Genomic DNA, 25,331 nt, shown 5'->3' on the forward strand with positions numbered 1-25,331 from the left:
GGGAGAGAGGAAGAGAGAAACATCGACGTGAGAGACACGTTGGTTGTCTCCCACCTGCAAGCCAGGTACGTGCCCTTGACCAGGAATCAAACCGGAGACCCTTCAGCGCCCGGGCCGACGCTCTAACCATTGGCAACACTGGCCGGGGCGTAACTTGAAACTTTTAATGATGATGATGGTGATAATAATAATAATAATTATAATAAAACAGCAGCAGCAGTACCACTGCCTCGCTAATGAGACAGAACTTCACTGGTAGCTCTGAAGCCCATACACGATTATCCCCAATCAAACCCTCTCTCCTCTCAGAGGACCCATTTTGCTCTCCGCGGTCGTACCGCCTTTTTTTGTAAAAATGTATATTCTTTGGCTTTGTATGCTTTCGAGCTTCCTATGGAAGGAATCATACCGCACGCCTACTGTACGTGCCGGCCCGTGCGGCCTGCTCCTCTGCCTCAACATTATGTTTTAAAGACTCACCCGTGATGGCGCATAAGCCGACAGTGTGTTGTTCTTTTTCACTGCACTAGACTATTCCATCGTATGAAACAAATAACACCGTGTGCTCATCCTTCCTCCTGTTTATGGATGTCTGAGGTCATTTCTAGGTTTTATTTATGATGTTTTCATGTATTTGGTGCTATTTTGAATGTGACCGCTATGAATATTCTTGTGTTAGGTTGAACTATGTAAAGCAGGCATTTTTGCAGGTGAAAATAGTACACACTCAGAAATTTCATACGATTCAACCCAGTTGGTGCATATCTGCAAGATTGTATCTGAGGAATGCACCTAGGTGTGGCAGAAACGCTAGTTCATAGGGGACATGCATCTTTAGCTTTGAAAATGGCACCTCCTTGTGTTATGAAGACATTGTACCAATTTATACCCACTGTATGAAAGTTGCCGTTGTCCCACCTCCTGTCAGCGCTGGATGAAGACTCTTTCTTTTGGTGGGTGTGAAATGTGGTTTTAATTTGCAGTTGTGTAACTACCAATGAAATTAAGCATCTTTTCCTAAGGAAACATTGGCCATTTTTGTTTCCTCTGTACAAAAAATGTGAAAAGTGGACCTGGGTAATAGGTAGAGCCTGGATAGCTTTGAGGAACATGCTGGAAAAAGCCTAGATATCCTTGAAGGACCTATGGACGTTAAAGGTGATTATGCTGAGGGCTCAGGAAGAAAAGGAGAGCTATAGAGAAAGGGTCTATCATAGAGAAAACATCTGTCATCATGCACGGAACGCTGGTGAAAATATGAATGTGAAAGCTGGGCCTGCTGAGATCTCAGACAGAAATGAGGAACATGTTATTGGAATCGGGAGGAAAGGCAGTCCTTGCATAAAGTGGCAAAGAACTTGGCTGAATTGTGGCCTGGTGTTTCGTGGAAGGGAGAACCTGTGAGATGAAATTGAATATTTCGCTAAGGGGATTTCTAAGTGAAGTGTTGAAGGCATGGTCTGGCTTCTCCTTGCTGCCTCCAGTAAAATGTGAGAGCAGAGAGATAAATTGAAAGAGGAATTGTTAAGCAAAAGCAGCCAGAACATGAAGATTTGGAGAATTCTCAGTCTATCCATAGTGCAAAAATGAGAAAGCCTGTCTGGAGAGAACCTCAGGGGTGTGGCTGGACAGCCACTTGCTAAAGAGATGACACGTGTCACCCAGGGATCCAATCAACCGTTTCTGCAGAAACCAGGAGTAGAGATTTAGTCATCCAGGAAAGATCTGCAGACGGCCCTCTTGTCTGGTGGTTTGGCCCCCTGCGAACTGCTTTTTCTGCACCTATTGAACCGATTATATGATTTTGCCCTTTTATCCTGTTAAGGTGCTGAATTACACTGATGGATTTTTGAACGCTGAGCCAACCTTGCATCACTTAACCAAAGCCCACTTGGTCAGGCTGTATCATAATGCTTTTGAAGTCTTGCTGGACTGGTTCCACTGCTGTTTTGCCGAGGACGGTTGCATTGCTGTTTACGCCTTCAGTTCTGGGCGATTTGCTAGGATTACTTATTTGATTTCATCCCTAGGTGCAGCCATTCATTAAAAATGATTTTTAGAAATATAGTTTCCCGTAATTATCAGCTATGCACTGCTGGGAAGTGTTTCTTTGAAATACTATCATTTCTACTGCTGAAAATGGCTAAGTAAGATTATTTTAGTATATTTTTTTCCCTTTTGCAAAAGAGAGCTTATCGATTTCTAGTTAATATTTTATAGTCGTGACGAAAAGCTCGAGGCTATACAGTGTATATAGGATATTTTTAAAGTATTAAAATTTATTTTATTTTGCAATTACATATAGTACTTAGAATGTAAAACTTCAAACCATAGAAATTTAGGAATTTTGGATATTGCCTTTCGGTGTTTCATGGAAATCCACACTGGGTCTCACGTATCTTCATTTTGTTGAAGAGCATAACGTATTTATTCCTAATTAAGTCAGGACGAGGGAAGTGGCAGACGGGACGGCTCTTTCTTTTTCCCTGTGCCTTGCGGAAGTCACCTGTAAGTGTCCCCTGAGTAGGCGAGCACAGCACCCTACTGCCTGTGGAAACACTGTATTTCATTTTGTTTAATCACAAAACTGGTTGACTTTCTCCGTCGATGGCTTTTCTTTGCCCTCAATCTGTGGCCTCTCCTTGGTTTCGCAGGTCTCGCCTCGCCCGTTTGGCTCTAAATCATGGGGAGGAAGCTGGACCTGTCGGGCCTGACGGATGATGAAACGGAGCACGTCCTCCAGGTGGTTCAGCGAGACTTCAGCCTTCGGAAGAAAGAGGAGGAGCGGCTGAGGTGAGGTGCTCCCGCGGCCCCCCGGGGCGGCGCCCCTTAAGTGCATCAGGGAAAGCAGGTTGCCCCAGAATGTTCCCTGCTGCGGGCTCCGAGTTCGGAAGTCTCTATGTCACGCGAACACACACTCACCTGCGTTCAAGAAGTCTGCCCTTCCCTTTGTAGGAAGGGGTCCCAGCCTCATGCCGGGCATCACAGTGTCAGTTAGTGTGACCGTCACACTGCCAGGCAAGGCTTTCTTGGGGCTGCCCGCCTGTCAGTTATGAGCTGCAGGGTGCGTGCAGTTTGTGATGACAATGGCTGCTTTGAGCTGGCTCCTGGCTTTAGTTTTCCTGTTGGCAGGTACTATTAAAACACACCCAGTGTTACGTGAGCAATTCTCAGGAGAGTGGCACTCAGACCTACACAGCCTTCGTTAGAACGCCCCCTCCCAGGGGGCAGGAGAAGAGCTCTGGAAGGGACGTTGCTGAGGACAGGGAGTAGAAGGTCAGGTAGTAGAAGACACCTGCGGAAAGATCTTCAGACTTATTCTAGAATCATGGTTTATATCCCATGATTTTATGCTTCAGGCACGTTTACAAAAGTGGTTTTTAAAATGACTGTTAATTGCACAGTAGTCTGGTGTTCAAATTGAGTCTCAGAGACATTTAATGAGATAGCCACAGACTTTTAAATCCCTCATTTGCCATATGCCTGCAAGAAGCTAGTTAGCGTCTGGATAACTCCCAAAGATTTGCTGATGTTCTAATGGACTTGGTCTGAGGGGGGGAGCAGAGGTTAGATTTGATGAACTTGGTTCCCGTAACTGTGACTGGCCATTAATTGTCAGGGTTTGCTGAACGGACAGTGTACTTATGCCTGCCAAGGACCGCTGGGCCCGGGCGAGGCCGGGGCCAGGGGAAGGAAGGGAGGGCCAGGGCCGGGGAATGAGACGGTGGCAGAGAGCTTCCTGCCGGGTGTTTTCCTGAGAGCCTTGGCTGCTACAGTCCTCAGCTGTAGCGTGTACACTTCTTTCCCCTGTTAAGGAACAAGATGTACTTGGAGACCCATTTCTGGTGCTATAATGGTTTCAATTCCTCACTTGCTGACACTGCCTGAGGGGGGCAATCTTCCATCCCCCAAGAGTCAAGTCTCATTGCTGTAAGGAAATAAACAAGACCTGCCAGGGGGTGTGAAAGAGCCACCGTAGGCAAGCAAATTCTCTCTCAAGGCCAGAAATAATTTGCGTGTCTAGCCTGTTCTACGGAAACTCCTTCGAGGATTAATCAAAGAGGAAAGAACACATTTCCTTTTAAACAAATTACAATTGTATTATAAGAACTTAATTTTTCAATAAGTTTCTTTTTCAAAAAATAAGATGCCTTTGTCCTCAGTGTTCTTTGGCCAATTAAATTGATCTAATATGAATTAACAAATATTCCTGGTTATATCCTTCTGGAAAGCTGGAAACTGGACTGCCTTGTCTTTACTCAGTTGGGATAAACATGCCCTATGGCTTATGAAATAACTGTGTGTGCACAGAGCGCACCTGGCCAGCATCTCTGCGCTGGCCCCCTGGGGCTCTGGAGATGCCACACTGACACCATGGCATTAACCTACCCAGTTAATGCATCCGCTGTCTCAGAGGGGAGATGCTGCAAGGCTGGCATTCCTTCCTCTGCCCTGGAGAGCAGGTCAGCCAGCCAGTCACCTGGCCGGACCCTGCAATAGCAGAGCCCAGAGCAGTGTGTTTTGTGGAGGAGTGGAGGCTCTGACACAACTCCATTTGCAAGACACTTTGTGATGGCCGGGGGGGGGGGGGGGGGGGGGGGGCAGTAGGAGTCAGAACTGGGAGATACAGGGGGAGAACCTGGACACTTATGGAGGGCCAGTGTGGGGCCCTCTGAAGTGGGGAGGAGTGTGGGGTACAGAGTACCAATCTCAAAGCTAGAGGGGACCTCACAAGACTTTTTTAAAGTCTCCTTTCTCTCTCTTTTTTTTAAAATATATCTTTATTGATCTCAGAGAGAGGAAAGGAGAGGGAGAGAGAGAGACAGAAACATCAATGATGAGAGAGTCATTGATCGAGCCCACAACCCAGGCATGTGCCCCAACTGGGAATCGAACCCCGATCACCTGGATCCTAGGTCGACGCTCAACCGCTGAGCCACGCCCGGCCGGGCTCTTCTTTAATTTTGTTTGGAGCCGGTCCTTTTCTCTCCGAGGTTCTTAGGCATCTGAAGGATCCAGCCAAAGTCTTAGTTACCTAATTGTGTACTGATCTTTGCCATAGTGTTGTCCTCTCTGTCGTGGGAAGGTGGTCTCGGGATAACGCGCTGGTATTGGCTTTAATGTACAATTTAGGCAGGAGAACACAGTGTGCCATGCCATGTTCACCACGGAGGTTATGTGCGTCTCAGGACAGAATCGACCCTTTGATGTTTCTCTGAAGTCAATGGTTGATCAAGTATGTCATGGCCTTTGAAATAATACGTGACTTTAGAATCACCTATTTGTAATTTTTTAAGAAATGTTTTTATTGATTTTTTTAGAGAGAGAGAGAAAGGGAGAGGGAGAGAGAGAGAAACATCAATGAGAGAGAACCATCGATTGGCTGCCTCCTGCGCACCCCCTACTGGGTACTGAGCTTACAACCCCGGCATGTGCCCTGACCGGGAATCAAACCAGTGACCTCTGGGTGCACAGTACCGTGCTCAACCAACTGAGCCACCAGGGCATATTTATAATTTTTATAATGTCTCTGGCACCATAAAATTGTAAGTTATCACCTATTTGCCCGTGGGGCTCTGCCTTTACAAATGGCCAGGAGAGTTTGATGCTGCAGATGAGCTCTGATGTAGAGAAAAGGGACTCATGGTAATTCTCTCCATTTGTAAACCTGTAGCTACTCATTTGCAGATTCTGGATACATTCTCCCCATTATCCCATATTCTTTTATAAAAATTTTCTACTAGGTTGCCTTTGTGGTTCAAAGCTCCTGATCTTGTTTATTTTTCCATTGCCAATGCCAGAGGTTCAACCCTGCTGGGCCCTGATAAAACTTCTGTGGCGCAAATTCTTGGCATGACCTCCGTGTCTCAGACCTCTGGCAGAGGAAGGCATTTCTTGGCATGAGGCATGCACAGAACTCAGGACTTGAAAGAAAATAAAGAGGAAAGTTTCTGCAGTCATCATAAAAGCAGCTTTCTCCAACCACAGTAATTCAGGCACGTACAGAACCATTTAGCCAGAACTGACCTGAAGCAGTGTGATGAACACACGTGGACAGTGTGGAAATCAGTCTCACTTTTTCCTTGCCCTGCTGTTGGAATGACACCTTCCTTGTTCCCATGAACTTCCCCAGGTTTTGGAAACAGGTCCCTGCCTTAGTGGCCAGAAGCCAACAGACCCTCCTCCTGGTCCAGCCTCCGAGCTGATACCTTCATGCAGAGATTCATCAACAGCCTCTCTGGTTCTCGGGGTGACTCATAACAAGCTCCTTCTCCCACATGGGAGATTCTTGCTCCAGCTTAGAGATTCCTTTTGAGGAAGCCATACCGAGGCCTTGAACCCCCAGGAAAGCTGGGCTCCTACTGTGCCCCAACTCCCAGCCCTCAGCAGTTCTGTCCCTTGTGGGCTCCCGTTCTGTATTAGCTATTAGCATGTGTGGGTCCAGGACGCCTTCCCTGGCTGATTCTTGTCCCCATGCCAGAGTGCCCAGCACCTGTGTGTCTAGCTGGATTTAGGGTTCCAACTTGCAGTGACCTGCCTAGTAGGTTGGCAGGATCTTTGGTTCCTACCACCTCTGGAACTAGCCCTGGAATAGCATATCTACTTTTCCTCTACTCAGCCAGCCTCTGTGGACCCCCCCTGTCAAAAATTATATTTTATTTTATTACTTATTTTTTTAATGTCTTTATTGATTTCAGAGAGAGGAAGGGAGAGGGAGAGAGAGAGATAGAAATATCAATGATGAGAGAGTCATCATTGATCACCTGCCTCCTGCACGCCCCCTACTGGGGATCGAGCCCGCAACCCGGGCATGTGCCCTGACCGAGAATCAAACCCAGATCTCCTGGATCAAAGGTCAATGCTCAACCACTGAGCCATGCCAGCTGGGGCCCCCTGTCAGATATTTCAACAAAATCTCATCAGTCGTCGAGCCAATTCAAAAATGTAATTTCTGGACCTAGGAAAGCTGCAGGCTGCCCCCAAATCTCACACTGGCTTCAGATGTCAAATTTGAAATCCCACAAATAAATTTCCTAATGAGCCACAAAATCAGTCCACTCTGGGCTCATCTCTTTGGCTTCTCTGGCCAGCCTCTGAGGGAAGAGCCCAGTTCCGTCAACGGGGAAGAAGAAAAGCTGCCAGCTCACTGCAGAGCCTCCAGCAGGGCCCCAGCCAGGGCGGATACCATGCCGGCCCGGCCCTGTCCTTCCTGCAGCACTCATGGCATACAGAGCTGCACAGGGAGATGGGCAAGGAGGAGTTAAAACGAGAAAGCCAGCCCGGCCGGCATGGCTCAGCGGTTGAGCATCGACCTAGATCCAGATGATCGGGGTTCTATTCCCGGTCAGGGCACATGCCCGGGTTGCGGGCTCGATTCCCAGTCGGGGGTGTGCAGGAGGCAGCCGATCAATGACTCTCTCATCATGGATGTTTCTCTCTTTCTCCCTCTCCTTTCCTCTCTCTGAAATCAATAAAGATATATTTAAAACAACAACAACAATAAAGCAATATATGAACTGTTATGGTTCCTGAAATTGCATCTAAAACCACCCACGTGTACGTGAACATGTGCCTGGAAAGTAGAAAGGAAAAGCAGAAGGTCCCGGGGGTCCCTTTCCTCCACATCCTCGCCAACGCACGGTATTCGTTGACTTCTTGATAGTAGTTTTTCTGACTGGTGGGAAGTTGTATGTCACTGTGGCTTGATTTGCATTTCCCTGATGATTAGTGATATTAAGCGTCTTCCCATATGCCGGAGGGGAGGGGAGTGGAAGCTGGCTGAAAAAGAGAGCAAGCGGATATAGTCAATAGTATTGTGACAGCTTTCTGCGGTGACAGATGATTACTAGAATTAGTGGGGCCGTCACATTGTAAGGTATAAAAATGTCGAGTCACTATATTATACACCTGAAGCTAATATAACTAATATAATACTTTATACAAACTATACTTCAATTTGAAAAGAAAAAGTCTATGGTGATTTCTTGGGTTGTAGGAGACGCACTACCCAGCTGGTTTCCAGAGGGTAGCGACAGCCACCCACCCAGCGTTTGCTCGCCGGGGGACATTTGATACCTGCTCCTTCTGAAGCTTGCAGGCAGCATCCAGGTGAACACGCCCTGTGTTGAGTTCTTTATGGCAAGTGCTGCTGGCAGGGGCTCTGTTTGTCATCAATTAAGCAAATAGAGCTGAGTTCCACGTACAGCGTAACAATGTTAGCAGACCAGTGGACTTAGTACCTCTCCGTGCGTTCAGAATAGGAAATGTGAATTAAGCATAGGTCAGAATAAGAAGAGAGAGCCACGTCACTGGATTTTTTTTTAAAAAAAATTTTTTTAAATTACAGTTGACATACAATATTATATTAGTTTCAGGTATATAACCCAGTGATCACCGATCATTGTGTGTCAGGCATGGAAGGCAGAAAGGACCACCACTAACCAGAAACAATAAGCTCTTGACATGCTGACTATTAGAATAAAAATTTTGTTATATGAACCCTACTGAAACCTTTGTGTTTTACCTGTCTCCTAGGAATTAGGGGTGATCATTTAGGCCTGACTGCAGATTTGCAGATTTTCTAGATGCAGGAATGAGCAAATTTCCCCTTGCATTTGAGATATATTGATTTAATCATCAAAGATAAATGATTTTTTGAAAAATAAATGAAATACTAGTTTGCTCTGGAACAGCTCTGTGAACATGATGAAGTGCTCATATGAGCATGCTTTTGGTTCCGAGGACTTTGACTCTTGTGTTCTCTAGACTCACCCAGGGCACCATGACTGCGACCGTGTCTAGGCATATGAAGCTATCTTAATGCTCTATGAATTTTCTCTAGAAAATTTGGATGAGCTCTATCTCATTAAACTTTTGGGCATTAGTTCTGATGGCTCACCCTAATTTATGACAACATTCTCATTTGTTTTACATTTTTATAAACCCTACCCTTTAGTGTAATATCATTAAAGCTTGATGGTGGCCCCATCCAGTGAGGAAAAACAAGTGGCAGACACCTCACCCTTGTTCCAGGTCCTTTTTGCCAAGCAGAGGTCCTGTTTTCAGAGCTGGTCCTTAGGCTGGAAGTGAGAGTCCCTTCTGCGCTGGGAGAAAGCTCTCAGCTGATGGCTGCGGACCCGGGGTGGCCTGGGGGCAGCATGGCTCTTCATGTTGCAGGGCCCTGCCTAGTGCTTGGGGTTCAACAACTCTTCTTTTGTTAAGTTATCCGGTAGAAGACCACTGCCCTATGAGATCGGTACATTCCCCTGGAATTACCTCTTAATTAACTTTTCTGGTGCTTAATCATCATAAGCCTTATTTAATATCTAGGCAGTGTAGGAAAGTGCCAAAGGGATTTCTTGTATTAGCAATAAGATAAAGTCTGTTTGAGCCTATTTAATCAATTCTCATGAACATTGACTTAGAGCACCAAGAGTTTACTAGCTGTCTGCTGCTATGTGGCAGGTTAGCATTTAGATGGGCTTCGCAGAGACACTCAGGTTTAATGGACTCTAGACTCTGATCGTTTCAGTATGTCCTGAATTTGTGAAGCTTTGTAGCAAATGTGTGTGTTTTGTGTTTTAGGGAAAAGACAGAGGAACCAGGATTGGTTAGGGCGTAAGCCAAGGGCCCATCTGACTATTCCCACTCCCATCCCAAACAGTCCCGCAAAACCAGACAAAAAAGAAATTGGGGACAGGGATTTGAAAGTACCATGTAGTGGGCTTTGGAACTATTAAAAAGTATGCTGTAGTAGGCTCATACGTTACTGGGCGGGAGTATAAATTATTTCCTTTATGGAGAGCAATGTGGCTATAACTATGAAAATTGCAAATGTGTGTAGCCTATAACCTGGCAATTTCCTTATCTCTAAGAGTTATCCTACCAATATCCTTCACTCATTTGAAATGAAAAGTGTTTGAGGTTATAACTCTAGCAGTGTTTAAAATGCACAGCAATAAGTTGTTGGGAAAATAAACTATAGTCCATCTGGACAATGGAATGCTATGCTGTTATGAAAAGGAATGAAGAAGCATTCTACACTGCTGTGCAAAGATCTCCAAGATACGCCACGTAAAAAAAATACAATGGGATGTCCGGACAATTTTATTAAAAAGGGACACAAATTAAGTGTGTGTGTGTGTGTGTGTGCGTGTGTGCGTGTGTGTGTGCGCACGCCTGTGTAGAGAGGGGAGGGCGAGGAGGGGGAAGGCAGAAAGAGTCTTTATATGTGTGAACTCTCTCTGGATGGATACATGTGAAACCCATAACTTTGACTGTGGGGAGGGGAACTGAGTAGCCAAAGGACAGAATGAAGGGGGAGACCTTTCATTGTAAACCTTCTGTACTTTCTAAATTTTGAACTATGCCATTATAAAACCTAATAAAATCATTTGTAAATGGAGCCCAAAAAAACATTCATAAGTATCTTAATTGCTTGTGTGTTATTGTTGGATAAATACTAAGGGTTCGGCTAAAGGTTATTTCCTTTCCCCTGGACTTTAAAATAAACGCGATTGTACATACACTTGGGAGATGTATTGTTTGCGAGTGTCTCCTTTTTCTCTTAAACAGGGAGAGAAATACTCATTTTTATATGGATTGTCCATCACCATGCGCCCCTGAACTTGTAACACATTTAAGTAGACTTTGTTAACATTTTACTGGAACTTAATTCTTTTCATTTTAGGAGGTATTTTTGTTAGCTTTATAAAGTCTTGATGGAAGAGTCTTCAAGGTCGTTTGGTCAAGCCCCATTTTACCTCCGAGGAAAGGCAGCTCGGAGAAATTCAGGGATGCAAGTGAGGCCCACGGCTTGTCACAAAAATATAAACAGAAGAAGCTCGCCCCTGAATGCTGTGCAGCTACACACTCACTGCTTGGAAAATGTTGTTCAAGGCAGTGCTCTGTGGCAGGCAGCCAGGCCTGTAGCAGGAAGAGTCTTTCATTTCAATTTTTTCATCACTAGACAAGTAAGCATAGATATAATTAAACTAACAATTCAAACTCCAGGGGGAAAAAGAGTAACAAACTCAGTGTAATAAGAAAAAGGGATGAATAAAAATAAAAGCAGAAATGAATGATTTGTAAGACAGGAGGAAAGAGTAGGACTGGCAAATTAAAATAAAATCCAGCTTGCTTGTTTCCTGAAAAAAATAAATAAATAAAATGCCCCCCAAATATTTCTGGCAAGACTATTCAAAGAAAGAAAGAGAAAAGAGCTATAGACCATCAGGAGTGAGAAGGGGAATGTAATCCTAGGTGCAAAGGAGATCAAATTTACAAGAGAAAACTCATCGAAACCCTCGGGTCTCAGTGTGATCCATGGACCAGCAGCATGGATGGGAGCTTACTGGAAATTGACACTCTCAGGCCCCACCCCAGACCTACTGGATTAGAATCTGTGTTTTTACAAGATCTCCAGGTGATTCACATGCACATTAAAATTTGGATGACATTGCTATAAATCAGTGATTCTCAACCTTGGTGACACACAATAATCACTTTCAGAACTACAAAAAAAATACTCCCAGAGATTCTGATTTCACTGGCCTAGGCATCAGGATTTTTCAGACTTGCCCAGGTGACACTAATGTGAAGCCAGAGCTGAGAATCATTGCTCTAAATTATTCTATGCTAATAAGTGTTAAAAATCTCGATATAATGGATGACCTTCCAGAAAAAATATAAATTGGGGGGGGGGTATAAAATTAACTAAAAATGTGATACATCATCTGAATACTTCACCAGTCTTCCAATAACATAAATATATGTCGAATGACAACCTCCCAAAAGGCAAGGGATTTCTATAGCCTGGTAGACAAAAGGCCATGCCAAGGGTGCTTTCAATATAGGGCATCTAATAAAGCTTAGACCCTCTGGGTAAGGATGTATTAGAAGCCTCTCCCCCACCAAATTGCAAAGAATATAATTTGCCAACAATCTTGGATCTTAGGGGAAAGTGAAAAAAGATCCTTCTCTGGTCTCCCCTAAGAATTTCTAACCATAAGGTAACCACCTTTGTATTTGCTGCCCAAGTTTCAATCACCTATGTGGCATCCACACCCACAAAGGTGAATATTTAAAGGGGCCCCAAGCTGGTAGTGCTCCCAAGGGCCTAAAAGAAGCCAATACAAATTCTTTCTGGAAGGAAACTACCTTCATTCTAGGATTTAACAAATTTCTGCAGAGAAAGTTTTTAATATGAGCAATAAATAGTTTAAAATCACTAATCACTTAAGGAAACAAAGCGATGTAAGCCAGGGGAAACAGACTGGGTTTGTAAAACGTATAGACACAGGAACTAACAGTACAAGGTATAAAATAATACTTTGAAATCAGGCAAATATCAAAACATGAATGAATGAATGAACAAAAATTTAAAGATGAAAAGAACTCATTAGGATGAAATACATAATGATTTATATTAAAACCCTAACCAATGTATTACATAGCAAATTAAACACAACTGAAGAGAGAATTAGTACAATGTAAGATGAATTTTTTAAGTCTAGAGTGCAATAGAGAGAAACAGATGAAAATAAGAAAGAGAGGTTAAGAGTCAAAGAGAAGATGGAATGAGGAGGGCTCACCAGAGTTTCAGAAGGCAAAAGAGAGAAAGAATAGGACAGAGACAATATCTGAAGAGATACTGGCTAGAAATTTTCAACAGTTGAAAGACTCCAATCAAGATTTTCATGAAGCATACAATTTCCAACCAGGATAAATAAATCTACATCTGGACTCATCTTAGTGAAGCGGTAGAGCACCAAAGACAAACAGAAGATCTCAAAAGCAGCCAGAGGTAAGAGAGATACTTCCAAAGAGTAACAACCAGACAGACATTTGATTGTCAACAGCGGGGGAATAATATCTTAAATGTGCTGAGAGCGATTTCAGAGTAAAATTGATAGGCTTTGGTGATGGATTGAACATGGGAGCTTGGAGGAAACATTTCAAGAGTATCTGTCAAGTTTCTGGAATACACAAGATACCTTCACTGAGATAAGGAATACTTAAAGAGAGCCAGGTTTGAGGGAGAAGTTCATGCATTTGCTTTGGACAAGTTGAATTTGAGATGCTTTGAGACATCCAAAAGAAGATGAGATTCCTTTTCCATCCTATTTTCTGCCTCACAGATTTCTATCTTGTCTAAAAACATTACAAGGAACTTGGTCAGATGTCTTGCTGAAATTGACTTACAATACAGGGGTGGGTAAAGGTAGGTTTATAGTTGTGAGTATGCAAAACAGAGTTTATTCCTGTATTATTATTTATTATTTATTTGTATTGCAACTGTAAACTTACTTTTGCCCACCCCTGTATATCTATGGCGAGTTGTAGGTCAGCCACTTACTGTGTGACTTTGAACATAACTCAATGTTTAGGAACCTCAATTTCTTCATCTCTATCATGGCAACAACAGAATATAACTCCCAGAGGTGTTGTGAGGACTAAAAGATATGTTATATCTGAAAACCCTTTGCTATATAAAACCCACACATTTTAGTTAGTGATTCCTGACTCCTCAGAATCAGCTTTTTTCCCAAGTGCTTATTAGCCATCTGTTTCATTAACTGCCTGTCTACAATATTATCAGGCACTCATTTCAAGTATATTTAAACAGAACCTACCTTTCTCTCTCTTTTGAAACATGGAATACCATTGATCTGAATCAGAGCTCTTGGTGCCTAGCCTCAGAGACTATTGACAGTGGTTTGTATTCACATTTCCAAGTTCTTTCTGGGCTTTGGGATGTGATTTGGCTCAGGTGGGCAACCTGAAATCAGCATCAGGCCACCTGTGTGCTCTTTTGTTTTAACTAATTTTATCTCTTGTCTTGGGTTCCAGGTTCTTATTTTAACTGGAAAAATAGTCTCTTAGGTGGAGAAGATGGAAGAAAAAAATATGTTGAAGAGTTCTGAATTTCCCACTAGCATCTGTTAACTAGCATTATACCATCTGCCCCTAGCATCACTTTGTTTCTTAATTCTATTGCCCCGGAAAATAATTTCAGACACGATTTATTTTTGTCTTAGCTCATCCTGAGCTTTTCTGTAAATATTCTTACCGATCTCTGCCATTTATTTTATTTTTTAAAATGTTTTTATTTATTTCAGAGGGAGGAAGGGAGAGGGAGAGAGAGATAGGAACATCAATAATGAGAGAGAGTGTTATTGATCGGCTGCCTCCTGCACACCCTCTACTGGGGATCGAGCCCGCAACCCGGGCATGTGCCCTGACCTGGAATCAAACTGTAATCCCCTGGATCATAGGTCGATGCTCAACCACTGAGCTACACCGTCTGGGCTCTGCCATTTATTTTTTATGTTCTTTTCTCTTTAGTATGTATTTTTCAAAAATGTGAGTTCTTCCATCTTTAGTTTGTGCTTTTGAAAGCATGACCTTAAAAGTATGGCCTTAGTGGAGCACAGCACGTTGCACATGGTTGGTGTTCCGTGTTTGTGTGAATTAATGAATGGATAAATCAGATAATTTTCCACAGCCACATTGATTACTTAAGATTTCTTCCCTTTGCTTTCTTATCAAGAACATTCAATTCTATTAACAATTTTCGTTTGTAGATTCTATTCTTTTTTGGGTTGTGTTCCATCACGGGCTTGAACTTTTGATAATACATATATTTTTCACGTGTTTTAGAAAAATACACTTTTTTTGAGGTCCTTTTCTGCATTTGATTATGCCCAGCTTTCCATTTCTTCACTGTTCTATATTCCAAGATGACATGATCACTTTCAGGTTGCTAATGAGGGAATCAAGACAGAGGCAGACGTTGCCTTAAACGGGAACTTGCATAAGCCACTGTAGTCAGTGCTGGTTTTACAGGAAGCAAGTTGTCCACTGGATCTTCCTTCTGAAAAGCATTGCCTTGCCCCTTGTGAAGGCTACACTGTGCAGGCAGGAACCTCAGGGCGAGGAGAAGTGTCACTCTGATCATTGCCGTGCTTTTAATGTCACGCTAAATGGAACAGCACTATGCAATCTCTCAACCACAGCAGTTTCCTCTTCTCATTCAAACCTAAGCATACAAACGTTTCCCTAACTACTGTTTGAATCCAAAATGTTTATCTGGCAGGCCTGCTCAAGTTGAATTCTGGAAGGAAATCTAGTTTTGAGAAAACATCTTAGAACATCGTGTCCGGGGTTGCAACCAAGGACCTTGTTTCTCACACCTTTTATTTTCCAGGCAATTTTTCTTGATTTTTTTTTTTTTTTTGCTGAAGAGGTTAGACTGGTGCTTGTCAGTGGAGACGAATGGTAGCAGGAGATGCAGAGAGCCCAGGGACCCACACACATTTCCCTGATGATATTAACTTTATTCATTTATACCCCAGTCTTACTTCAGAAAGGTTTTGAAGTGAGTTGTAACTAATTCAACTTGAAGAGTCAGGCAAAGGGAAATAGTGGAGAAACAAGAAGAGTTGACCGACATGAATGACTCAGGAGTGAATCGTTGGGGATTCCTATCACTCAGCGCCCATTTTCCTCCAGTGTTCTGGGAATCCACTCAGGAAAGGAAAGTGTTGAATCTGGACGGTTGGCCTAGGTGGGTGAGGCACTGGATTTTTAGAACAAGATCAGCCATGACACTCTGGATCAATGTAATTCACCACATTAACAAAACAAAGGCTAAAAATCACATGATCTTATCAACAGAAGCAAAAAAAGCATTTTGATAAGATACAACATCGTTTATGATTAAAACACTCAATAAAATAGGTGTAGAAGGAAAGTACCTCAATCTAGTAAAGGCCATATGTGACACCCCCCCTGGCCAATACTAATAAAGGCCATATATGACACACTCCCAGTGCAAAACTGAAAGCTTTTCCTCTAAAATCAGAAACAAGGCAAGGATGTCCACTCTCCCTACTCCTATCTGACGTAGTTCTGGAAGTCCTAGCCAGATGCTCAGTGTTTATTGCTTATTTTACCAATAATCTGTATATTTATATTTTGTAGGAGAAATCTACATCTTCGACAATGAGTTATTTTAGGTTTCTAGAGAATAAGGCTAAGAATAGCTCTGTAAGTTTAATATGTCTCGTCAGTTGCGTGCCAGTCTTTATTTTAAAACTCGGTATTCACATGACGTACTGTCTTCTGTTTCCTGCGTCCTAGCTGGGGCAGCCCATGGTGCGGAGCAATTCTTGTTCTTTCCGGCTTTCTCCGTAGCTGCACATTTAAACTGCTTTCTCGTGTCTGTGACTCGCATTTCACCCGAGAGTACCACCCGGTGCGCTCCAAGAGGCAAAATATTTCCGCCCTTCTCTAGCTTGCTTCCCCTGATTAATTTTCAGCTCTTAATTACTGTTAAGAGCAATGTGGGTTCTATTCTGTTCGTTTCACTTCAGAAAAACCCTTTTTTCAAAACTGCTTGCAAAGTATTTCCAGCAGCATGAAGAGTTTGTTGGTGGTGAAATGGTAACACAGCAGGTAGGAACTTCCTGACTCCTTTAAGGCTCGGACTGTCTATCCTCAGGGCACATCACAGTGAATAGCACAGGTAGTTGTTTATTTATTTTTCATTAAGTTTATTGGGGTGACATTGGTTAATAAGATTATATAGGTTTCAAGTGTACAGTTCTGTGATGCATCATCTGTATGTTGCATTGTGTGCCCGCCACCCAAAGTCAGATCGTCCGTCACCACGTATTTAATCCCTTACCCTTTCCTACCCCCCCCCCTTCCCTCTGTAACCATCATACTGTCGTCTGTGTCTGTGAGTTTTTGCTTGGTTTTCTCGTTTGTTCCTTTGTTGTTTTCAGTTTTTTATCCCATATATGGGTGAAATCATGTGGTTCTTAACTTCGTTGGACTTGTCTCGCTTAGCGCGATATTCTCAGGCTCCATCCCTGTTGTTGCAAATGGCAGGATTTCATCTTTTCCTTGTGGCTGAGTGGTGTTCCGTTGCAGATACATACCACGTCGTCTTTGTCCAGTCCTCTATCGAAGGGCACTTCGGTCGTTCCGTGCCTTGGCCACTGTGAGTAATGCCACAGAAATGCAGGGGTGCATTTAGACCTCAGCAGGAAACAGTGTATTCAAAGTAGGGTAATTCCAGGAGGGGCTAACAAATAGGCCCCTTTATAAAGGTGTGGACTCTAGGGAAACCCCAAATGATATGTAGCCCCCTATAGTCATAATCATTGCCAGTTGCGGGGGTTGGGGAAGGGGAGGTCACTGAAAGTCTGAAGGCAAAGCCTGGGATAGAGGGATGCTGCTGTGGTCCCTCCAGGTCCGTCGTCTGGTGGGCGCAGTGAGAATGGATCTGAAGGGACAAACAGGAGATGGTAAGCCCTCCATTCATGCTATAAACAGCTCCGAGTATGTGAACTCAAACAAGCCATGTAACTTCTCTGAGCCTCAGCTTTCTCATTTTAAAATGGAGTAGTCATAGTTACCTGGCTAGGTTAGCTTAAGGGCAGATAGTATAGATAACTTACTTTTAACAATAGGTGGCATTTACTATGATAGCTGCTGCTGTTGTTATTATAATTGTCACCACCATTGCTATATTAGCTAACTCCTAACACAGACATGGGGTTCACATGCCAGTAAAGAGGGAAGACATTCAAGAAGCATTTTAAACTGTTTCTGAATAACCATGCCAGCTTAAAAGATATATTTATATTTACACTTTTAACCTAAATTCTGATCATAAATAAGGCCAAACTCCTAACTCCTCTAGGTGCTCCTAGCGACCATACATTTTCACATTTCCCTACCTCCTTGCCACAGAGAAATAAGAAAACTAGTAAGCTCCCCCAATTTGAATGCCATGTCCCTCCTACTTACCTCATGACGGAAAATGTAAGGAACAGAGAAAATGGCCAAAAGATTTAGGATCAGCAGAGAGAAACTGAGACTAATGCGCATTGCCTGACTTCGCTCTTAACTACCGTTTGATGTGATTGTATAACAACTGCGAGTATGAGGCAGGTAATAGCACTGTGATGTAATAAATGTGCCCACACCTGTCATTTCTCTCCTCTATAGTTTTTAGGATTATAAAGGAGAATTTACAGATAAAATAGTCTATAGAAAAGAGTGTATGAAGATAGTACCTACTACTACTGCTTTATTTATAAGTATGATTCAGATTGTAAGTCAAATAGAAAGTCCAATGGAGACATCTCTAGAATTCATCTCGGAAAGGATTCAAAGGGGTTCTGTTGTCTTTGCGAGAAAGAAATCTGTGCCTTCAGGGTCCTGGGGACACCAGCCCAAAAGCATGCTGATTTTGAAAGACATCCTTATGACAAGCGCCCTGTGCCGGCTGCATGGATGAGCCTCCTGGCTGCAAATAAAACCGGGTCAGAGGCTTTGCTGCAGTTTATCATTTTACACCTATGAATAATGCAGGAGCCATCTGTTGACCATGAAGCCAGTTAAGGAATTCTAACAAATATAACTGTCAGTTATATTTTTGCAGCAGCAGCACTGGCATTTGCAACCCTCCCCAGCAATCAAATGCCCGCAAAAACATAACTGTCAGTTATAGGTCTTTGCTGTTTCTCAGCATTAATCACCTCACAGCACAGTATCAGGTATCTTCACTTCTAGGACTGTTAGCAACAAAATGTTGGCAACAAGTTAAACTTCAATTACTCCTCATAATATCGTACATTCATTCGAGCAAGACTTGGTGATTCACAAAGACAATTTGGGATAAATAGGGATATTCACCCTGGAATTTTCTCTTTCGGTGGCAGTAATTATTAACAACACTGGTTTTGTCTCCGAGGTAGTAATTTTTGGCAGTTTAGTTCTTATTGAGAATGTACTGGAGACGTGATTATTCTTAGTGCCGCTCTCTTTCCCAGCGTGTAATTATTCACGTATTAGCTTCTTTTTCATTGGGCGAAAAAGCACTGTATCCGCAGAGGGGCGTGCTTTTGAAGTATCGCTGACACAAAAGGATTTTAATGTGGGGTTAAACTGATAGGATTCAGAGTTGCTTTCAAAAGTCATAAATGGTGGCATTTAGGACTTAAGGCAATAAATAGATTTTTAAAAGTATCAAATTCCTTTGGTTAATCTCTTCCTGCCAAAGAACGTAAATGCACATATGCATAACCCATGGACACGGACATAGTGTGGTGAAGGCCTGGGGAGGGGGCTGGAGCAGGGTGGAGGGGGGCAATGGGGGAGAAAAGGGGACGTCTGTAATACTTTCAACAATAAAGATACAGTTTAAAAAATGCAAAAAAATAAATAAATAGGAGATTACCAAGGTGGGGAAAAAATAAAAAGTGTCTAATTCCAATCAGATTTTGATATTTTTGGTTCGCACATTCTCTCTCCTCATTTTTCAACATAGAGAAATGTTCTGTGTTTGCCCAGGAATTCATTCACCCCATCAGTATCTGCGGAGTGCCTATTGTATGTGTCCTAGGGCCTGGGCAGGGTAGATGTCTTCAGGGACCCCCAAAGTGACCTCTATTTGGTAATTAAAAGGCTCTCCAGCCCTCATCTCAGCAGGACCCCTTAGAGATGAGTTCAGTGTGTAGTTAACGTTCGTCCTCCAGGTGTGGTTCTAGAGCCAGGTTTGGTACCATGTTGCTACTGATGAGGGCTGGTACTGATTGACGCCCTTGAATCGAGACCTGGGGTAGCAAACAATGCATCTGTGAAATTATCAATATCACAGACTTCAAGTATAAAAAAAATTCAGACAAGCTCTATTTTGTGCATTGGCATACATCAGACCTGTGCGATACTGGAGGTTTTATTTTGCCTGGATAAGGTACTGGTATAAAGTCACTAACAGGCAGCATCTCAGTTGGAGACATTAAGGTTAGCAGTGATTGATAAGCACTGCAGATATTGGGGCATCTGCCCTGTGGAGCTTGGCTGATGTCTCCCACAGAAGTCTGTTCTATCTGCCCATCATTAGGTGGCCTTGGGGCTGTGCAAAGTGAGTTTACAGCCTCTCCCTGATTAAACGCATCTTGTCCCTCTTACATTGTAAAAATACCTGTGGGTGCTATGCTCCACCTCGGATTATGATTTCTCAATGCCATGTTTGTGTTGACATAAACAGTCTTCCTAGAAATTTGGCACAAGCCTGGCCACATGCTGATTGGGAGCAGGACTTCTTAGAGCTCACCAAGAAATCATTTCCAACTAGAGCCTTGATCAGGTCACTGAATTTGAGTTTAATGCTCTAATCTTTTTTTATTACTAAATTTATTGGGGGTGACATTGGTTAATAAAAGTATACAAGTTTCAAGCGTACATTTCTATGATAGGTGATCTGCATTGCGTGCCCACCACCCAAAGTCAAATCATGTTCAGTCACCATACCTTGGATCCCCTTTACTTTCATTATGCGCCCCCACTTCCCTTCCCTCTGGTAACCACCGTGCTGAGCGTAAGTGAGATATAAAACTGAGAGCACCAAATGAGTAAACAAACAAACAAAACCTTAATGCTCTAATCTTTAAGTGGATATGGATTATGGAAAGCTCCATAATCTTGTCAAAGACATTTATTTGAAAGGAAAGTGCTTTACAACGTATCTTTGTGCTTTATTGAACTCTGCATTGTTTTTTTATTTCATTTATCGGGGCGACATTGGTTAATAAAACCATACAGGCTTCAAGTGTGCATCTCAATAAAACATCATCTGCACACTGCGCTGTGCGCCCACCTCCCAAAGTCAAGTCTCTCTTCATTCCCATTCCTTCCTCCTTTGCCCATTTCGGTCTCTCCCCACCCCCCTCCCCTCTGACAGCTGTCAGTCTATTCTATGTATCTATGCTTCTGTGTCTGTTTTGTCTGTTAAATTATTTTGTTGATTAGATTCCACATATATTGTTTTTTCAGCGTTATCAGAATCCTCGTGCATGTCGCCTAGATCCCCTGCCTCTCTATGTCCTAGGTTGTAGCGTTTTCCCGCTTTCAAAATAACGTTTGGTACAGAGTTTGCTTATTACCTCGCTTTTGGGAAATGGCATAAAATAGGAGGAAAGTACACAGAGGGAGGAGAGCCCTGTGGGTTCATTGCACACGAGTGCTGACCGCTGAATGAAAACAAACTCGCTAACTATGGCATGCTGGAGCCTGAAGATTTTCAGGTGCTAGCGTTTTGTGGAGCACGCAACCCAGATTTTTAATGAGTTTGTCCCTCTTGGGATTTGCAGTGTTATTAAAACGGAGCAGCTCGCTTGCCAGATATGCGCAGGTGGACAACCTTTCGTCCATCCAGCCGGAGGATTTCACGGTTGACTTTTAAATGGCAAGTAAATTGGCAATTGATTAGATTTTCAAATGAGCACAGCCACCACAGAAGTACTTTGTCCCCTTTAATTAGGACCCACATGATACTTTTGCCATGAAAATTAACATCAGCGGTGAAAAGATTTTTACAAGATCTGTTTAAAGTATTCAGGGAATGTGGGCTCCGTGGTTGGTGCCGAGGAAACAGGGGAGCCGGAGGTTCGCACTCTGGTGGGGAGGCAGGAATTAGCCAAAGGACCCTGGAAGGAAGCGGAAGATGACAGCTGTGCCACCGGTTATGAGGGACAAGGCTCATGATGCTGCATGGGACGGGTTTTCTAGAAGCAGAGCCTGAGGCCGGGAATCAGGTGCGGGTGGTTCGCCGGGGAGCGCTTGCTCTTAGGAGAAGGGGCGAGTGCAGTGAGGCTGAGGCGGGAAGGGTGGGGGTCTCTGTGGACTCAGCTTCAGTCTGTCCCACGGGGAGCTCTGGATCCTGAGTTGCACCAGAGTTGTCCCACCTGAAGGCAGGGGCTGGCCTTCTGTGGTCTCCCCAACCCTGCGCTAGTCAGACATTAACCAGGGTCTGACCTGGGCAGGGGGGTGGGCATGGCCCTGGGGAGGGGGCTTCTGTAAGTTCAAGAACAACTTCCCAGGGAAGGAGGGAAGGCTTGAGAGAATGGGTGCATGGAGCCCCGAGGGCCCCTGGGTGCAGCACCGACCGTGTCCGCTACAGAGCAGCTAATAAATACAACGTTCTGCTTCGTCCCCACCCTCACGGCCCCCCATGTGACTCAGGAAAAGAGCCAGCTTTCCGAGAGGGACCGCAAGGCCTGTGGGGCCCGGGGCGCACTCTGACCTTATCTCTTGGATGTCTTTGGGTGTGTGCTCCCTTGTTCCGTGTGATACATAGTGTTACTCTAGTTCACTTGTCCTAGCTGGACTTTCAGTTATCTTTTCTATTTAAACAGCAGTGGATATTTTGGACGTTATTTCGTGTTTCATCCGCATGCATTGAGGCACCAGTTTTGTCTTACGTGCTTATTGCGAAGGTCTGTAACACTCCAGAATTTGGCTTTAAATTAAAACTTGACATATGGCACGGCTTTTCTGGCTCTAGAGAAATCGTCTTTCCTTCACCAAACATGATCAGAATTACTGTCTCCATTTGAAATTGGCTCATGGTTGAAGAGAGAAAAAAAGAGTCTTTGAGATCAAAATCTTTTATTTTATTTTTTAAATTAATTTCACACGAAAGGCCTGCTAGATAGGGCAGGAAGGCTTCCTTATCTGGGCTGTCTCCTGACCTGTCACATCTGCCCTTCCTGCCACGTGTAGGTTTGTCTCTTAGATCCTTGCTGGCTGGGCTCTTTACACAACTGTTTTCAATATTAATACTTCTCCGTTATTTGGTATCTGTTACTTTTTTCCTCCTTGCATTCTTCACTTTTCTGAGCTGTATTTTAGCTCTCGGTCTCCATTATATAGCAAATCAAGGGAGGTTATTGAAATCTGGTTTTTTATCCAAAGGATATGCTGCCTCCGACCTTAATCTCTATTCCTGTGGCTGGGGTCTCGGTGCAGAGAGACCCTCTGGTGGTAACACTGTGACCCTTTCTCTGAGATGTTCTGAGTCATTTTCTTTGTCAGCCCAGCTGCTAGATCTGAAACACTGCCAGGTTCCCAGAGAGACGATTTTATCTGACAAGTTTCTTCCAGTTGCCGGAACGTATCTTCCTTACAAGTCATGCATCTAAGGACCAACTTCACGTTGGAGGTTAGAACACAACAGCAAATGTATACGGAGGGCCCCACTGTGTGCTAGCCAGGGGCCAGGGTTGGGGGGGACTTTGGGCACACCGGGGGGGGGGGGGGCTCGGGAAAACTATGCGGGTTGAATGAAACTGAACCGGTTGGGTTGGACAATGCAAAGATAAACAAAACCTGGTTTCGAAGAACATGCACACACCTGATTATAATATATATCATTATATACCGTAACATGCCTCAGTTTCCTCATCGGTAAACTGGGGTCAAGCTCTGTCTTCCGAGAGTGTTAAATGAAATGATGCATGTCAACAGAACGGCAGACCTAGTGTTGGAGTGATATTTAGCACGGGGAGGAAGCGATCGATTCTGCAGAGAGGGGTGGGTGGGTAAGTTCATCCAGCAACACCTATCAGACTTGGGGCCTGAGCGTTAAACAAGAGTTCATGGGTCTGCCGTCCACTCATGGTCTGTGTTGGCAGCAATACCCACATCTGTTCGTGGCACCATTACGTTTATGTGGGATGAGAGACTGGACTCCCCTAGACGGGTTTGATCCCCTACTATTGCTGAACGTTTTTGTTAATGGAATTGCCAGTTTCATTGCCAAAGGAAATTACCAAAGGAACCACTTACAACTGCAGTTAAACATTATTTACAAATACTCAATGGCTGTGATTGTGGGAAACAATAATTGCTAAGCATTGTGTTTCAGAGCCTGCCAAGTCTCGGGAATGACACAAAATATTTTCGTAACAAATTTAGTCATTTCAACATTATAACAATTATATAGGAAAACCTAACCAGTAAATATTATTACTCTAAAAAATATTTTTAAAGGAGGGGTGTCTTTTTAGTATCTCCTTTATATTCACTTTTTTTCCCCTTGTTGTTGCTTGAATCATGATCCTAAATACTAAGCCTTGTTTCCCCTGAAAATGGAATCTGGTTTCTGAGGCAAAAATATATTCTTGTGCGTCAGCAAAGACTCCTCCCGCATTGTTTGCCCAGCAGTGTCGAACTCATAGATAAAGAGATACGCCAACTTCATTTTCCATAAGTTGGAGTTGTCTAGAATAATATGGAAAAGCATCTGTTGGGATGATGGATGGGTACTAAGAGTTTAACCAAAGTTTAGAAATATTTCAAACCTAAGGCAATCACAGAAACGTATTTCTTTAGAAATCTTTTTGAAATTTTACTTTTGACAAGGCTTAATCCATAACCAAATACCATTGCTAAATATAAACCTGAAATACAGGTTTCTGCTGTTTGAAAAGGGGGCCTGGATCGCAGTTCAGCCTTTCCGTGATCCAGGTGTTTTTAACCCCCGCCAGTACGGTGCCGTACGTGGGGCACTGAATTAGACATTGTCAGGAAAATGGGACATAGTACTGCAAGAGAAGAAAATCGAAAACAAAATAAAAGGTAGCATTAGTTTCCTGGGTCAAAACTGTCTCCTTAGGATGTCAGGCGTATGCGTGTATATTTATACCTCTTTGCTGTATAACATAACTTTTAACCCTAAAATTTGAGTAATAGGAGTCACTGATTGTAAATATTCTGTAGCACAGATTATTCGGCGGCTTCGATTGTTGTGCTCGGCTGTTTGCCCTGTTGATTTTAGCTCCTGGAGGTCCCCTGCTGCGCCGCACCACCCTCCTGCGTGACCCGTTCCACTTACTATTCAACAATAGGCGACAGCCCGCGCCTGGGCCCCGCGGGAGGGCTGGGCTCCCGGTGGTGAGTCACCCACGCAAGGCCCTGCCCTCCTGGGGCTCCAGTGGAGGAGCCAACTCACAAGTAAACAAACGAATGGATGTGTAACGTCATTAATTACGCCTTGTGATAAGGGCCGGGACAGAAAGAACTGAAGCCCTAGGACACACACGAGTAGGGATGCGTTCTGTACAAAGCATTTGAAAATACGAACCTTGATGTCACTTGATTACCTCATATAAACACCACAGGAGAAATTTAATGTAGAATTAGGTTCCAGGAAATGTTCCTGTTGTGAGAAAATGGTGAACTTCCTTCTTTGTGATTTACCTTTTTTCCTTTTTTGCTCTGATTTTCAGGAAGCTTGGAGAGAACTTTGATGCCCAATGAAGGCATTCACGTATATTTAATGGTGTATTTGTGCAGCAGATGAACTAAACACCCCCAGCCCCTGCACCCCCACACCAAGGATGTGCTTGTAAAACAGCAGGTGGTTCTGGGGCAGCCCAGGGCCAGCCCGGACAGACCACGGAAAATACTTTTCCAGGCCAGAGCACACACGTTTGAAGGGGCGTGTGTATAAAAGGACAGTTTTCAGCACG

At 43.6% G+C, this 25,331-nt stretch overlaps 1 protein-coding gene across 1 annotated transcript in view; it reads left to right on the forward strand.

Moving 5' to 3' along the window:
• Positions 1–25,331, forward strand: part of MYRIP (myosin VIIA and Rab interacting protein) — a 123,256-nt gene that overhangs the window by 18,252 nt on the left and 79,673 nt on the right. The window contains exon 2 of the mRNA XM_081160157.1: positions 2,655–2,793. Coding sequence (XP_081016283.1) covers positions 2,684–2,793 — 110 coding nt within the window. The 5' untranslated portion in view covers positions 2,655–2,683. The remainder of the gene's footprint in view (positions 1–2,654; positions 2,794–25,331) is intronic.

Source organism: Miniopterus schreibersii (assembly GCF_964146895.1).
Source record: "Miniopterus schreibersii genome assembly, chromosome: 15".
NCBI lineage: Eukaryota > Metazoa > Chordata > Mammalia > Chiroptera > Miniopteridae > Miniopterus > Miniopterus schreibersii.